Here is a 15,093-nt window from a genome sequence, read left to right on the forward strand (position 1 = left end):
CTGTTGAACCGGAATCGAGAATACATTTTATATACCCTAACCGGATGCACACAACTTAGCTAAGTCACTTGAAATGCGACAAGCGAGGATATAAACGTCAAATTGAAATGTTTAACACTTTTGTTATATGGAAAATTCTGGATTGGATTGAGCTAATGTATCATATAGTAAGAGTATTAAATGTGCGACAACTTATGCTCAGTTTCGTTCCTTCTTTGTTTTTGTTATCTTTCAATGCCGTTGCTTGGCATTTGCCGTTAGTTTCTTTCGTTTCATGCTGTTCTATTTTGCTTATAAGATGGCCGTGTGGCTTGATAAATGCATTGCACTTGACTGACTTAAATGTGGCCATTGTTGCTGTTGTTGCTGTTCTAGATGTTGTTGTTGTAGCTTCTGATTTATTGAGTACGTGTAGTTAGGGTATCTCAGTTATATGCTGAAATATGTTGCAGGCATAAGGAAGATTGAGATAGTTCATTATATGTATACATTCGTAATCATCATGATTTTTGGGAATTGACTCATATCTATTTGTCTGTTTTGTAAACTGCAGAGGCAAAGTTCTTGCAGCTCGACTACTTCACTTCAGTTTGTTCATCTCATTTACTACATATAGGGCATTCTCTAGTCGAAACGATCCACCTATAATACCTCTCAGTTATTGTTCACTTCAATTTAGAAAAGTTATTGCGGCATAGCAACTATGCGTTCGTCAGCTTTGCCTTTGCCTTTGCCATCCAAACATATTCAAAATCAATTACAAAATGCGACTTAATTGGGCGCCTCAATAGAGGCGACACGCCCTGTCAATCATAATTAGCGCGCGCCCCTAGCCCGGCCACTCGAGTCACATTCGCCACGCCTACAAAAAATTTGTGCAAATTCATAAGCCAAATGCATGTATCGGTATCCTTTTCATTAGTCAGCACAAGATGGCGGCCCGAGCCCGAGTGTGTTCATTAAAACCTCATAAATAGCTAAAGTGTTTATTGTCACACAGACAGACAGACGGACGGAGGGACGGGCAGCCAGATACAGCTGGCGGAGTCCTCAATCCCCTTGGGATGCAGAGAACGAGCTCCTGGGAGTGTTGTATTATATACAATGGCAACGGGAAGGGATGCGACATGAGCTGTTAGAAGCCAGCCACGAGTGTCACATTGGTAATAAAGTCATTGCCCATTGTTGTTGCTGTTACTGTTGTTGAATTTGTCACGCCCCTTCGGCGAGCAATGCATTAATGTCGCCTCTTTTGTTTGCTGCGGCTCCCGATGATGAAGTTGTGCCACGTCCGTTGTCAAACGGCACAAAATGCATGCCAATTAATGAACAGCTCGCAGCGATCCTCAGCCTCAACCTCTGCCACAACCACAGAGAGTCAGAGTGCCTCAGTCTCAGCCGTAGCTTCAGCTGTGCCCAAAAACTGTGACGAATGCGCTTATGAGTGCCCGGTTTTGGTCACACTGGTTGACAGCATGCAGACAGAGGCAATGACCACAGACACAAGGAGACAGAGGCACACACACACACACACACACACCTGTAGCTGTCAACATTTTGGCAAATAATTATGCACAAACCAAAAGTACTTTGCATGTAATATCTATAGCAGTTACCAATGTGAGCCACACTCGAAGAAAAAGCTAATAGAATCTGCAAAAACTGAGTTAAAAGGGAAGGAAGCTGAATTGAAATATATCCATTGCACGGAGAGAAAAACGTGGCTAATATCAGCTGAGATTGATCTAATTAATGTTTAGGCAAAACATTTAAATTACACAATAAAAAACAGCAAAACGACCCGCAATTTACGCTCAGTGTATGCTTAGATTGACGCTCTCAAATGGAACCGAAAGCCGCAAGTGCTTAAATGAAGGTAACAAGAACAAAGTTGTTGCCACTCGTATGAAGTTGCAACCGCATTCACATTGACAACGAGATGAGGAAGAAGAGGAAGCTGAACATACAGATGCACAGCCTGGGGGGCAAAAGAAGTCACATCTCATCCTCGCTGCGAAACGCAATTTGTCTGCCCGAAACCTGTGCGGAGATAAATCAAAACATTATCAATAATAAAATCGGTAGCTGTTTGGCCCTTGGCTGCATTTAAGATGGGGATTTTTGTCTTCGATTCGGCTCTTTGTTGTGGTCGAGAAACTAAAGCCCAAATACCCCATAAAGAGGGGGAAGAAGAAGAGAAACAAATCTCTGGCTTGAGTGCTCGTCGTCTAATTTGTATGCAAATTGGAGTTAAAAGTTGAAAACTCTGATGAAGCTTAATGTCAGCGGCGTGTGTGCTGTGTGTGTGTGCGTGAGTGTGTGTGAGTGTGTGTGTCAGTGTGCGTGTGTGTGTGAGTGTGTATCGTGTCGCTTACTTAAGTGACAGACATTAACACTTTTGTAGTTGGAGCTGTGAAACTTTTGATTTCCACAATATCTTTGTCTGGCTACCTCAGCGCTGTTCCACTCTCCCCCTCTCTCTTCCACACATGCTCCTCTTATCGATGATATAGCGGTATGGCGTCAACGTCAATTCATTGGCATCAAACGAATTAAGTGGCCATAACGACTTTTCGAATGGATCCCGACACGGGCGCGTTCATCAAATATCAAAGAAACAAAGATACATACATATGCATATACACGGGTATATATATACATACATATGTATGCATATGTACATATCTGTGCTGTATATTTGGTAGCTGGAGGCTTTCTTCGTGTGTGTTCTGCCCGAGAGTCGACTAATTGATCGTTAGCTGGCAGTTGGAACTGGATATGCTTATGGATCTCGTCGGCATTTTTCTGTCTGTCTCTGATCTTCAGTTGGCCAAAGCTTTATCTCTGTTCTAAGTGGAGCAGCGCATCTTAAAAGATAAGCAATACGGCTGCTGTTGTAGTAGCTAGAAACGTTTGACTAAGCGACGTTTCACTATTTCCTCTATATAGAACAAGGTAGAACCAGAAGAATAGGCAGACAAAGATCTATCATCCCACGCTTTCAAATGATGTTTATTATCGAATCATTTTCTTCTACTTTTATCACCAAGATTAATTTTTTATTTGCATTTTATTTATACTGGAGTATACAATATTTGTGTTAAGCAAGTAGTCGGGAGTGCACGACTAGGAAGCACCCTAGACCTTGTATTGATCTTCATTTCTGTCTTAATGGTCCCGCACATAAATATATAAAACAAGTAAAGTTTGCACCGACTTTGCTCTGAGAAAAGAATTTTAGAATAAATATTGTTTTGGATGAACTATTTTAAGGAAGTTTTCATAATGAGATGATATATGCTATCTGAAACTCTAAATATTTTCTTCTAATTATTTTTTCTAATTATTTATTCATTGTATTTTCCTTAAGAGTACATTTTTGCGTATGTAGATGTAATTTGTTAACGAAAAAATGTATAAACCAGCCTTTACTTTTTGTAGCCTACGAGATACGTTCATGTGGACAGAAGGATGTAAGGTCGGAAGGACGAACATAGCAATATACATCCGGCTCATTGTCTTGATCAAGTACATATTTACTTTTTGGATTTTGTAACACATACTTCTTCCTATGATTTTAGATAAATCTATCAGTAAGCTAAGATCATAAAAAGTTTCAATCTCTGTCTAGCTCTGTAACTTGATGCCACTCTTATTATTTACGCTATTTAATTACATCAATTTATTTACCTTTTGTGCCAGAAATAGCTTCTCTGCGATTCTTTTCAAAGAGTTTTACTCGATTTAAATTTGGCTTTTCATAATTTACAACTTCATTAACAATGCGATCGATTCGAAGCGAATCATGAACATTCATTCATGAAAACAGATAAATTTCGGAGATTTTTTCTTCTGGGGAATGAATTGAATTGGATTGGAGCATAGAAATGCGCATCATCATGATCAAATGGATGGATGAATGAATGAATGAATGAAACAAATAGCTTTGAGTGCGCCTCGCTTCGCTTCGGCTCGCCTTGCTTTGCCTTTCCTTGCCATTTTCTGCTGTATCATTTCCATTTGCCCCCTTCCACCCTTTCCCCATCTTGACTGGATTTTTGGATATCCTTTGTGGGGAACTCTGAGCGGACTCGAGGTGTCGGCCGTGTAGGCTAATTGGCAGCGTGTTCAAAGGTGCCGCCAGCAAATTAAGTATGAGTTACCAATTTAGCTTTTATATCTCTATTGCACACACAGACACACATGCACACAGACACCTATACATACAGACTCGAATACACACTTGTTCTCAAAGACGGCGCTGCGGATGCGTTGATCATCGCATTGGGAGGGCAGTTTGTACAGCCTCTCTTTCCGTCACTCTCTTTACTCTCTCTCACTCTTTCCCTCTCTTAACTGGTTTTGGCTGGAAGTAATTGCAGTCCTTTGATTGCATTTGTATGCCAAGCTGAATTGTTTACATTTATCATAATCAGCAGCGAGCAAAAGTCGCGCCTCGGGGTCGGGCCTTTGCAAGCTTTTCTCTTCTTTCCTTTGGGGGGCGCCAGTTAGCTTGCAACCTGGCGTTGCAAGTGCCGCGCTGTGGCAACATGATGTAGGTCGTCTGCACAGGGCACTTGATCGTGTGAGCTGTGCGCATAATTGCTGACAATGTGACGGAGCAGGAAGTACGCAAAACAGTTTAACAAGCAGCCGAATGAAATGAAGCGAATTGAAGTCTGTTGATGATGATCAGATACCCTGTAATATATGGAAAATGCAAATATAGGTATGATAAGGAAATGCATCTATAGATACTCTGCAGTCAACAGTTAGAAGAAGACGTGGGTGGACTCACAGATAATTTATATTCCAAACCACGAATACGAATTAAGGTACTTTAGCTATCTCTATTCTAGTCTATTACACTTTCCCTACTTTGTACAGGGTATGATGCCACGAACAGAATTGTAGGAAGTACAAATGATATGGAAATAAGAAAAGCCATTTGAGCTATTTCCGTTTGGACTCGAACCATTTTGTGCACTAACTCCTAGCTTTTTCACTTAGCAAAAGACAGAGCGAAAGAGAGCAGGAGAGAGAGAGAGAGAGAGATAGTGAAATAGAGCGAGAGAGAAAGGGAGAGAGAGAGTTGCTGTGACCGCTCATGAGCTGCGTTCATTAGTCATTTTTAGTTGATGCGATTAATGGGTTTCGACAGTTACGCATGATAATAGCGAGCTCTAAATGCTTTTCTATTTGTTTTCACGGAAGTGCTGGGAGTTTTTTGTATTTTTTTTTTTCACTCTTGCTTCCCATAATTAGAGTTCGCCTCAATTTGGCTGAGCAAATTTCTCAGCTACTAAAACTAAATGCCAACGGTAATGGGCAAGTCATTTGTGCTCCATAGCCATAAAGTATATCAGCTAGCTCTTTCGCACAAGCACAACTTCCGACTTGCTCCCTCTCTGTCTATTTCTCTCTCCCTCTCTCTGTCCGTCTGTAGCCAATGATTTCAATTAAACATTTTCCAGCCGCAACTTTCGCCCAGAGCACTTTCAAAACGCATTAATCACGCCCAGCTTCATCTGACGGGGAGCCTAGAGAGGAGAGGGAGGAAGTGTGGTAGGTTGCTAGAGCAGGCGAACGTAGGTAGCTCTAAAAAGTTTCTTTATCTCGAACGCATGCGTCGCATTGTCACACATTTGAAAATGAAAATAAATTGCTTTCCAAACTACAGATATGGCCGAGAAAGATCTCGCGTCCAGCTGGCTGCTCATGCATATGTAATGGGGTTTTCCGCCTAGTTTACGAACTGTTAGAAGACAATCGAATCGGTTCGTTGGCGGCGCGATAAGCGCCAAATTATACTGAAGCTCCAACTGGAGCTGCCTGGCTGCTCAGCTCATCTCAGCTCTCCTCGGCAATCGGTCGGCATCATTAGCAGCGGAATTGATAGCTTGATTATTCAAATTATTAACAAACGATCGACTGCTGCTGCTGCTGCTGCTGCGGCTGCTGTTGTTGTTGTTGTTGTTGGCGACGATTGATGGCGCGCTTCAGTTTTTTAAAAGTGCTGCCAGGTGCCTCACAGGTCACAGACTCTGAGGCTGATGAAGAAGAAGCAGCAGACGCTCAGCTTGAGAGTGAAAAATGTGTGCGCCGGCGGCGGCGTTCCGAAAACCCTTTGAACTGGCCCGCAAAACGGTAGCCAACGCCGGCTATGTCCGTCCGCTTCACTTTGAAATATTCGGAAACCAGTAAAGCAATTTCTAATCAGACTGTTAGACGATTAGATACCCTGTAAGATAAGCATCCTCTGAATGCAATGCGATGCTGCTCCATTTTCGTTTATCTGCACACAATTCATATTTTCAAATTTCCATACGCCCATTTTCCAAATTTTCAGGATATTTTGGTTTCCCGCCCACATTCCTTTTTTGTCTTAGCTCAAAATGACATTCTAATACAATTGTATGCTTTTCTAGGTCTTGCTATAATACCCGCACTAAATGCACATAATTTACGAGGTATGCTGATTGCTTGAAAATTAATAAATATTGAAATAATTTAAGTAAATTTTATATGCAAATCGCTGACGTTCGTTACTTTGCGAGCTGCAAAACGCGCTCGGCTTTAAACACTTGGAGCGGTTCATTTTGATATTTAATACCCTGTAATCATGATACTATGTTGAGTCTCTTGAGTCCAGAGTGTAGGAAAGAATGGTAGGTATACAATTAAATTGAACTAGCTTGTTCTTAGTCCATCAACTTGATATCGATAAATATCGATTGTGAGACTTTGTGTATATTTAGGCAAACCTCGATAGCTTGAGATAGAGGTATAATGTTTAACTTGGAGATTCGTAGAGCTAACTAGACTCGACAGGGTATCTTGCTAGTCAGGCATTGCCCGATCGAGTACCCCGTCGTGTTACTTTTATGTGTATCCAACTCGTTTTTGATTTTGTTCACTCTTTGTTTTTGCCAAGTGATTAAATTAATAATTAATTAGTTTAAATTTTGAATAACGGTTGTAAATAATCATTAATAAAAATTAAAAAAGATTTCTTTTATTTTAAGAGCTCGACGAAATACGCAGCACAATTATCAAGAAACTTTGTCTGCCACAATCCAAATTCAAATGCAAACCGATTCAAGATCAACTGAAGAGTAGGTAAAGAGGGGGAGAAGGGGAGAATGCTAGATGGAGGGAATGGAGAGGGAGGGGGAGGGGGCAGTGGAAGCTCTTTCAACTCGTTTCCTTAATGACCCGCGACTTCTGCGTTGTTTGCTTAAATATGTTAAAATTTATTGGCAACGGTTTCTCAATTTGCATACCATAAAATGGGTTAAAAAGTGTATAAAAAACGAAGCTCAGCCAAATTAGTAAAATCGCAATCATCCGATCTAGAAGCTAACGCAACTAATTGAGCATTTTAGAAGCTGGAACGCGTTCATTGATCTGCAGCAATTTAAAATGGCATCCAATAAAAAATATGAATATAAATGAAATATTATAGTGCTATTATTAAACGGGAGATCTAGTTATTCGATTGAGTTTCTATCGATCTAGCATGGTCGATTATTATCGACTGTGAGTTACAATGTAATTAAATAATAATCAATAAAAAGAATTCACACACATTTGTATTCGTCATCATGAATCAATCATGAATCAAGGCACACGGTATGATTGAATGCATTTGAAACTCTTTGAGTGTTGCTTTGGTGGCCCTGAAAAGGGCCGTTGGGTGATTCTTGTTATTTATCGCCTTTGGGTTGGCTCTTTATGTGTCGTCGCTGGTGTGGGTTTGTCGATGCCTGCTGCTGCCTGGCCGAAAGAGGCCTTGGTCCGGTTAGCTTAAGCCAAGAGGCAAGCCACTTATTGTGCGCGTGTGTGTGTGTGGCATGCCTCATTGAGAGTCTGCATGGGTTTGAATCGAGCCTTTGTCGTGCATCATTTGATTGTCTCATTTCTGTTAATTCAAATCTCTGGAGAGTCGAGTATCAATCATGCTATGTGAGTGTCTAGCTGTGGTTGAAGTGATCTTTTCGTTTTTCGCATGAATGGTATAGGCAATGCGAATGAGTCAATCAGTCAATCGCTTCAAGTATGGAGCTGCTTCTTCTTGACTTGGCCTGCATCCAAAATTTGTCTAAGCTGTTCCTCTAAATGAAAGTCTCAATCGTTCAATCAATCCGTCAATCAATCATTTGTTTCAAGTGTAAAGCTGCAGTGGAATAGGGCTGCCTCCCCTTACACCTGGTATCCAAAATCAATAAAATCTTCTCACGAATGTCTTGATCGTCAATCAATCAGGCATTCGCTTCGAGAGTGGAGCTGCGGCCGGATCGGCCTTGCTGCTCGCATCCAAAAATTAATATAATGTCCTCCTCAATACTGTGCTCGCTTTTTGTACCGTTCATCGGGTTGCAAGTGCGACGTTGTCGCCGCCGCTGCTGGCGCCCGCTCATTTGGGAGGCGTGGCCATGGCCTGGGCAGCCGAGACGGGCACTGGCACCACCATGCCAGCGGCAGCGGCTGCTGCGGCCAGACCCACCATGTCCGCCTCGTGCATGGGCTTCTTCTTCAGGATGCTCAGATCGTTGACGTTCTCGAGGAAGGATTTGTGGGCGGAGAAGACCTTGACGCTGTCGAAGTCCTTCTTCAGCTCCTCGATGTCGCGCTTCTGCTTGGCGCGGCGGTTCTGGAACCAGGTGATCACCTGGGCATTGGACAGACCCAGCGAGGCGGCGATCTCGTCGCGATCGGCGGGCGAGAGGTACTTCTGGTAGAGGAAGCGCTTCTCCAGCTCGAAGATCTGATGGTTGGTGAAGGCGGTGCGCGACTTGCGCTTCTTCTTTGGCTGCGGCCGGTTCGAGAATATGTCCAAGTGCGATTTATCTGCAAGGCAGAAGAGACAGAGAGAGAGAGAGATTAGTTGACGCTGCAGTTGAAACCGGTTGGGATCGCTTAAAGCGTAGAGGCGAGTCGAGTGCAGTCGACTACACGAGTGTTAACAAGCGCACTTCTAAGTCGCATTAGAAATAATTTTTAATTGGCCGCGACGAGTGTCTGGGCGATTGTTAATTAAAGTGCTTTGATTTATGCATTTAAATGATTTAATTGCAAGCATTTGCCTATGTGCTGAGAATACACTGTTGAAGTAAGTAAACATTGGGCATATTGGTTTGTGGAATTGATTATGGTATCAGGCCAAAAGTATACACTGCTTCAGTTATGTGAGAAGGAAAGGGTGTCACAGTCTTCTTCATGTCTGTCTCATTTACTTGCTCGCCTCTTTACAGTGTATTCTGCCAGTCAGTCGTACTCCGTTGACTTGTTGCGCTTGATTAATTGAGCGAGATGTGGGCGTCACTGACTTTGTCTCTGTGCGGACTTTGGCAATCATTTGTCTCGTTTGTTGCTTGATTTATGCCGCATAATTATTGACACCTACAAATCAGATGTGTCAGGTGGGCAAATTGCAAAAGTGAAGCTTGTATAATGCTTCCTGATCACAGACAAAGCAGAGAGAAGGGGCCACACAGAGAAAGAGGGAGAGAGTGAGGTAGAGAGGGGCTGCATGCTAATTTATAGTTACGAATCTTGCAGTTGCTACTGTGACTGCCCCCAATTTGGAAATGCTTGAATATGCATAAGGCGTATGCATGGAGTATAGAGTGTGTGCGGGGTATATGCCTCTATTGTTGTTGTATCTGAACCGGTCTTCACGCCCCATTCCATTCCATTTCGATTGCTTGTCAAACAAACTAGCCTCGGCATTAAAAACTAATTAAACGCTTCGTGTTTCCAAATGCAAATGGCATTAATTTGGCCTATTTGTTATCTCGTGCACGTTTTGTAACCGAAAACCCATTAGGCACTTGAGCACACACCCTGCATACCCTCTCTATCCCCTCTCTGTCGCTCTCTTTATCAGAGACTCATTAAGTAATTTCTGTGACTTATCTAAAACATAAATACTGAAGGAACGAAGAAATACTCTAGGGCTAACCACTTGGGTCCTGTCCCTGTCTCAGGTATCCACTTAGGGCGAGTGAGAGTCAGGAGTGAAATGTGCCCTTTCTTCTCGTTTCAGTCAAGGGGTGGTTTGTTTTGGTTGCATCTACACAAAACATAAAAAATAATGTAGGAGTGGAAGAAGAAGAGGAGCAGAAGAAAACCTTTCTTCACAGCAAATGTATGTTTTCAGTTGTAATTCGAGTTTAACTGCCCAATGCCCACTGCCAACTGGCCACACACTTTCCAAGGAAAGTGCAACAGTTGTTAACATGTTTCAACTTGCTTCCAATACGTGGAATCAGTTCGAACGCAGACAGTTTGTCTGGCTTGTCAGCCAGAGGAAACGAGAGCAAAGGGGAGGTAGTTAAAATCGAAATATATTTATTTTCGTTTTATTTAGGTAGACATCTTGACTTAGTTAAGTTTATCATCGTAGTTGTTATTCAATCAAGCAATCGCTCCAAATGCATCCTCGAATCATATCCTTCATCTTCAGCTATCGCTTGAATGTCATCTGCGCACTTCCTGCGCTCATCGAGTGCTAATGACATTAATGATACACACACACACGCATACATACAATTGTCATTCGATAGTGGCTAAACACATAATAGATATATGTACACACATACATTAGTACTTATATCTATGTGCATATATTACATGTTTATCGGCTCGACTTCTACTCGTTGCTGACTGACTAACGATGCCAGCGCACATAATATGCCATAAATATTTCATTTTACAGTTGTACAATATTTGATAAATAGAAACATATTTGAAGTGCTAAAAACAACAACAGCAACAAGAACAAGCGCGTTTGCCTGTCAGCGACTGCAACTGCGACTGCAGCTATTAGCTACAATAGCAATTTAGCCAAATGACAATGGCAACAACTGCGAAATGTATTCGTAACTCAATTAGGCAATGATCATGAGGCGCTGGCTAATTGTTGCTAATCGCCGCAGAATCGACACGAATGCACAAAAATAAATACATATATAGCATATACACATGGGCAGGTTACACTTGGAGAAAAGTGGGTGCATATAAACGAGGTAAGTTGAGCTGTGGGTGGGGAGAGGCACTCGAAAAAATAGTCGACTGAGTTGTGGGAACATTGAGCAGAAATAGGAGCAGAGGCAGAGAGCATGAGCCAAATTGACGTTTATGTTCAAGGATGATGTAGTTACACTCAGAGAAATATTTTAAGGGAGGGAACTACACTGAACGAAAATTAAACTTATGTCAAAGAAGGAACAAGCTTGCTGTCGATTAGAACGTATTTTTTCTCAGTGTGCGCTATAGCAATGCTTGACAATAATTAGCATGAAATACACAATAATCGAGCGAGGGGCAGAGCTTTGGAGCTGAGCACTAAAAAACGCCCACTTAATGCAACAGACGAGTGCAAAGATGAACTGCGACTGCCATAAATCGAGAATGGGAGATATATGCTGTAGGCTACAGATAGAGAAATTCCACTTATGAATGTGCCCAATCAACATTGAGTTATCTGCAATTTGTTTTAGCTCTGCTTCTTGGCACATGCCGCAAATTAATTGAAAACACAAAAAAATAACCCAACTGAGAATTAGCCAAAGCCATTTGCATAACAAAAAGAGATAGAGAGGCAGAAGCTGAAACAAAAACAAATATCGGAATCGATATGGGAAATGAGAATGGCTTCGGCTTCTGAATAATGTTTCGTTTCAATTAGGCTAAATTCAAAATCTACGCAAACAATTTTGTTGCAGTCGCTCAATTGGAAATTGCCACAAAATTAATTACGGTTCGGCTGTCTGTCTAATCAAACAAGATTCTCTGCATATGCACGACTGGGTGATACCCTATACCCAAATGATAGAGGAGGTATTCGAAAAGTAAAGTATCTTTAGTATGATTTTGGGAAACTATGGGGAACCATGCATCAAATTTTATATTTGGGGCAACTGTATCATGTTTCGTTTATTTCCATTAACACTTGCTAGCATTGCAGGGTATATGGGCTTCGAACAAATGTATCGATTTCGATTTCGAAAAAAAAAAAAAAAAACAAAAATTGAGACATTTATCAATGAAACATTTGTATGCTAATCGATTGAAAGTTCAACGATGAAGCGCAGCAGCAATTTATGGCCACGCTAAGTGAGGGAGCACGATTGAAATTGGAATCGTTCTACATGTATAGATATAGTATAGGTACAGATACAGATACAGATATAGATATATGGATGTATTTACCTTGCGACTCATCAAAGTCCTTGGTGGTCATCTGGAAGAGCGCGTCGAGCGGCGTGCCATTGGCCTTGGCCTTGGCCTCAGCTGCGGCGACGGCGGCGGCGGAGCTGGCGTTGCCACCCGTCTGGGCGGGACTGGAGGCATTGGCATTGCCTGAGCTGCTGTTGCCCATTTGAGCAGAGGATTGTGGACTGTGGCTGCGACGCAGTGCAGCGCCTGCAGCAGCAGCAGCGGCGGCAGCTGCAGCCGAATCGCGGGCTATTTCGGGCGAGCAGCAATCGCTGGCAGCGGAGCTAGAGCGATCCGAGCCACTCTCCGAGGGAATGATGTCCATGCTCATGTGGCGCAGCAGCTGCGCTTGGGCATTGAAGTGCTCCTGCAGCTGGCGATGATAGTCGAGGGCCAGGCGCTGCTCGTAGTGCAGCAGAGCTGAGGGAATGAACGGGCGAACGGGCATGGGCCCGAGCAGATGATCCCATGGACGCACGATCTGTGCCCCGGGCAGCAGCATCGCAGCAGCGGCAGCTGGATGCATGTCCAGGGGCTCGGTGCGGGGCTGTAGCAGGCCGGAGACAGGCCGGGCGGCTGGTGGGGCCAGCAGCGTGGCAGCCGGCGGTGGGGATGTGGAGGCCGAGCGTTGCTGCTGCTGCTCCTGCTTCTCAGAGTGACCGAGAATGTCCGCAATGGAGAAACTCTTGACGCCTTCAATGGCGGACTTTGTGGTGGCCGTGGCCGTGGTCGTGGCTGTGCTGACAGCGGCATTAGATGTGGGCGGTGCAGGAGGACTTGGCGTCTGTTCACGCGTCTCCGATGAGCTGGAGGACATACGCAAGCGCTTCAGCGGCTGGAAGTAATCCTCCGGCAATGTGCCGACGGCATTGCGCGTCAGTCCGGCTGCAGCAGCTGCGGCAGCGGCGGCGGCAGCAGCGGCGGCATGTTGCTGCATCAGCAATTGCTGTTGCTGCAGCAAATCGCGTTGATGGTGCAGCTGGTGCTGCTGCTGCTGATGGTGATGATGGTGCTGGGTCGGCAGCGGGCTGGGTGCACCGCCGACGGAGATCTCGGATTCGGCAGGACTGGCCGGACGCATTGTGGGCGGACAGAGCATTTAAATACTGATCAAAAATTATTACACACTTTCACACACACACAGAGAGAATTTGTCTGGAGCGGAATTTGGTTGCACTTTGTGTCTGCGTCTGGTTATTAAATATATTTAGTATTTATAGATATATTTGCTTGAATATATACTATATCAGTTGGTAAACATGCGACGCGCAACGATAAACTATAAACCAAAACGATAAGCGATAAACGTTAAACGACAAACGACGCTGATCCAATAGGAGGACCTCTCAACTCGACGTTTCACAGTCAACTGTTCGAAACTAGATTGAAGATTGGTTTGCTAACTAGACACGTCGATATTTCTTCAGTTCTTTTGCTGCCCGCGCCGCAGCGCTCTCCGCGCTGCTCACTTCAGCTCGTCGTGTGCGTGTGTGCGTGTGTGTGCCGTCTCTTTAACATCGTTTGCTCTCTCTGTGTGTGCCGTCGTGTCGTGTCGTGTCTCGTTTGTCGGTGGTTAAACTCGGCAATCAAATCATAACTGCACAACAAGACGAACGCTCTCTGCGAGAGCCAACCAGTTTGGCCTTTGGCTGTCTGCGTTAGAGTGAGCCGGCAATACTTGTGCGCTCTCTTGCGCGCTGGCCAATCGGCGGGCTGAAAGGCAATGTTAACAAAAAATAGCAATGGTGGCGTATACGTAACGGTAATTATGGCGTTCATCATGCGCCACGCGCCAAAGCGAGATAGCACCAACGTAAACGCTCTGCACACTGGTGTAAGTGAGTGTGTATGTGAGCGAGGGAGGCAAAGCGAAGTGAGTGAGAAAAAACAAGTAAAACCCCAACGAAAGGCGACGCTCCTCAGCTTGTAACGAGACTGTATTTAGTATTTTCAGTCTCTGCTAAAGTTTTCACAACTTCGGCAGCGACGTCGACAGTGACGTCGGCAGCGACTCCGACCCGACCCCGTTTAATGACGCATACTACACACAAGCGACCATCTACATACAGCCGCGCTCCTCCACAGCGGCATACGCGTTTAATTGTAAAGCGTTTGCATTTAATTTGTTGCAACTAAGAACATTTCATTAATTCAAGCAAGCTGCAAATGAATTTGAGCTTCAAGAACTACAATTGGGTCGGAAATATAAATAAATAAATTTCAGATTGTTTGATGGAAATTTATATGAGGTTCGAGTGTTAAAGATGGGGAAGTATTTTTATTTTTTAATTATCAAAATAACGAAATAAAAATGGAAATTCTAGGTATCTCAATTATTTTATTTCAATTTTTATTTTTTATTTTTTGTGTGTTGTACTCAAGTTTGGCGGCATAAAAAGGAGAAGTATAATTGCAGAAATAATCAGATATATATTTATTATTTTTTAAATTATATATTGAGTATATGAAATATGAAAACAAATATGGAAGGAGAAAGAGACTTATACATTAATTATTTTTCAATTCTCTCAATGTTTTTGACAATACCATAAAGTCCTTTCGTTTACTTATTTTTCTAGAAACTCATTTCAAAACTCATTTGTGTTGCTTGGAAATCTGATATGTCTGTTGTATGTTACATTAACTAATTGTTGACACAATTTGTTCGACTTAAACACATTGCTGACATGGCTGGGCCATAGAGCTCGGCTCTAATCCTTTTAATTGAAACAAATGCGAGGCCCAAACAAAGGAGGCCCACCGAGCGGCAAACAAAAGGCGTCAAGGCGTCTGAAAGACAATAGGCCCAAAAGGCACTTAAGAAACAAGAAAATCGGAGAATCGGAAAAAGGGAAAATCGGAAAATGGGAG

The 15,093-nt window shown here is 43.1% G+C and overlaps 1 protein-coding gene across 1 annotated transcript; it reads right to left on the reverse strand.

The window, feature by feature from the left end:
* Window positions 1-7,667: 7,667 nt before the first annotated feature.
* On the reverse strand, window positions 7,668-13,754 carry lbe (ladybird early). The gene is made up of 2 exons (XM_018001740.2): window positions 12,217-13,754; window positions 7,668-8,850 (listed from the first exon to the last, which is right to left on the reverse strand). The coding sequence occupies exons 1-2, from the start codon at window positions 13,319-13,321 to the stop codon at window positions 8,417-8,419; spliced, it is 1,539 nt and encodes a 512-aa protein (XP_017857229.1). The 5' UTR covers window positions 13,322-13,754; the 3' UTR covers window positions 7,668-8,416.
* Window positions 13,755-15,093: the final 1,339 nt, after the last annotated feature.

The sequence above is a fragment of the Drosophila arizonae genome, chromosome 2 (assembly GCF_054131065.1).
Source record: "Drosophila arizonae isolate 15081-1271.41 chromosome 2, UAZ_ARI_1.0, whole genome shotgun sequence".
In the NCBI taxonomy this organism is placed as follows: domain Eukaryota; kingdom Metazoa; phylum Arthropoda; class Insecta; order Diptera; family Drosophilidae; genus Drosophila; species Drosophila arizonae.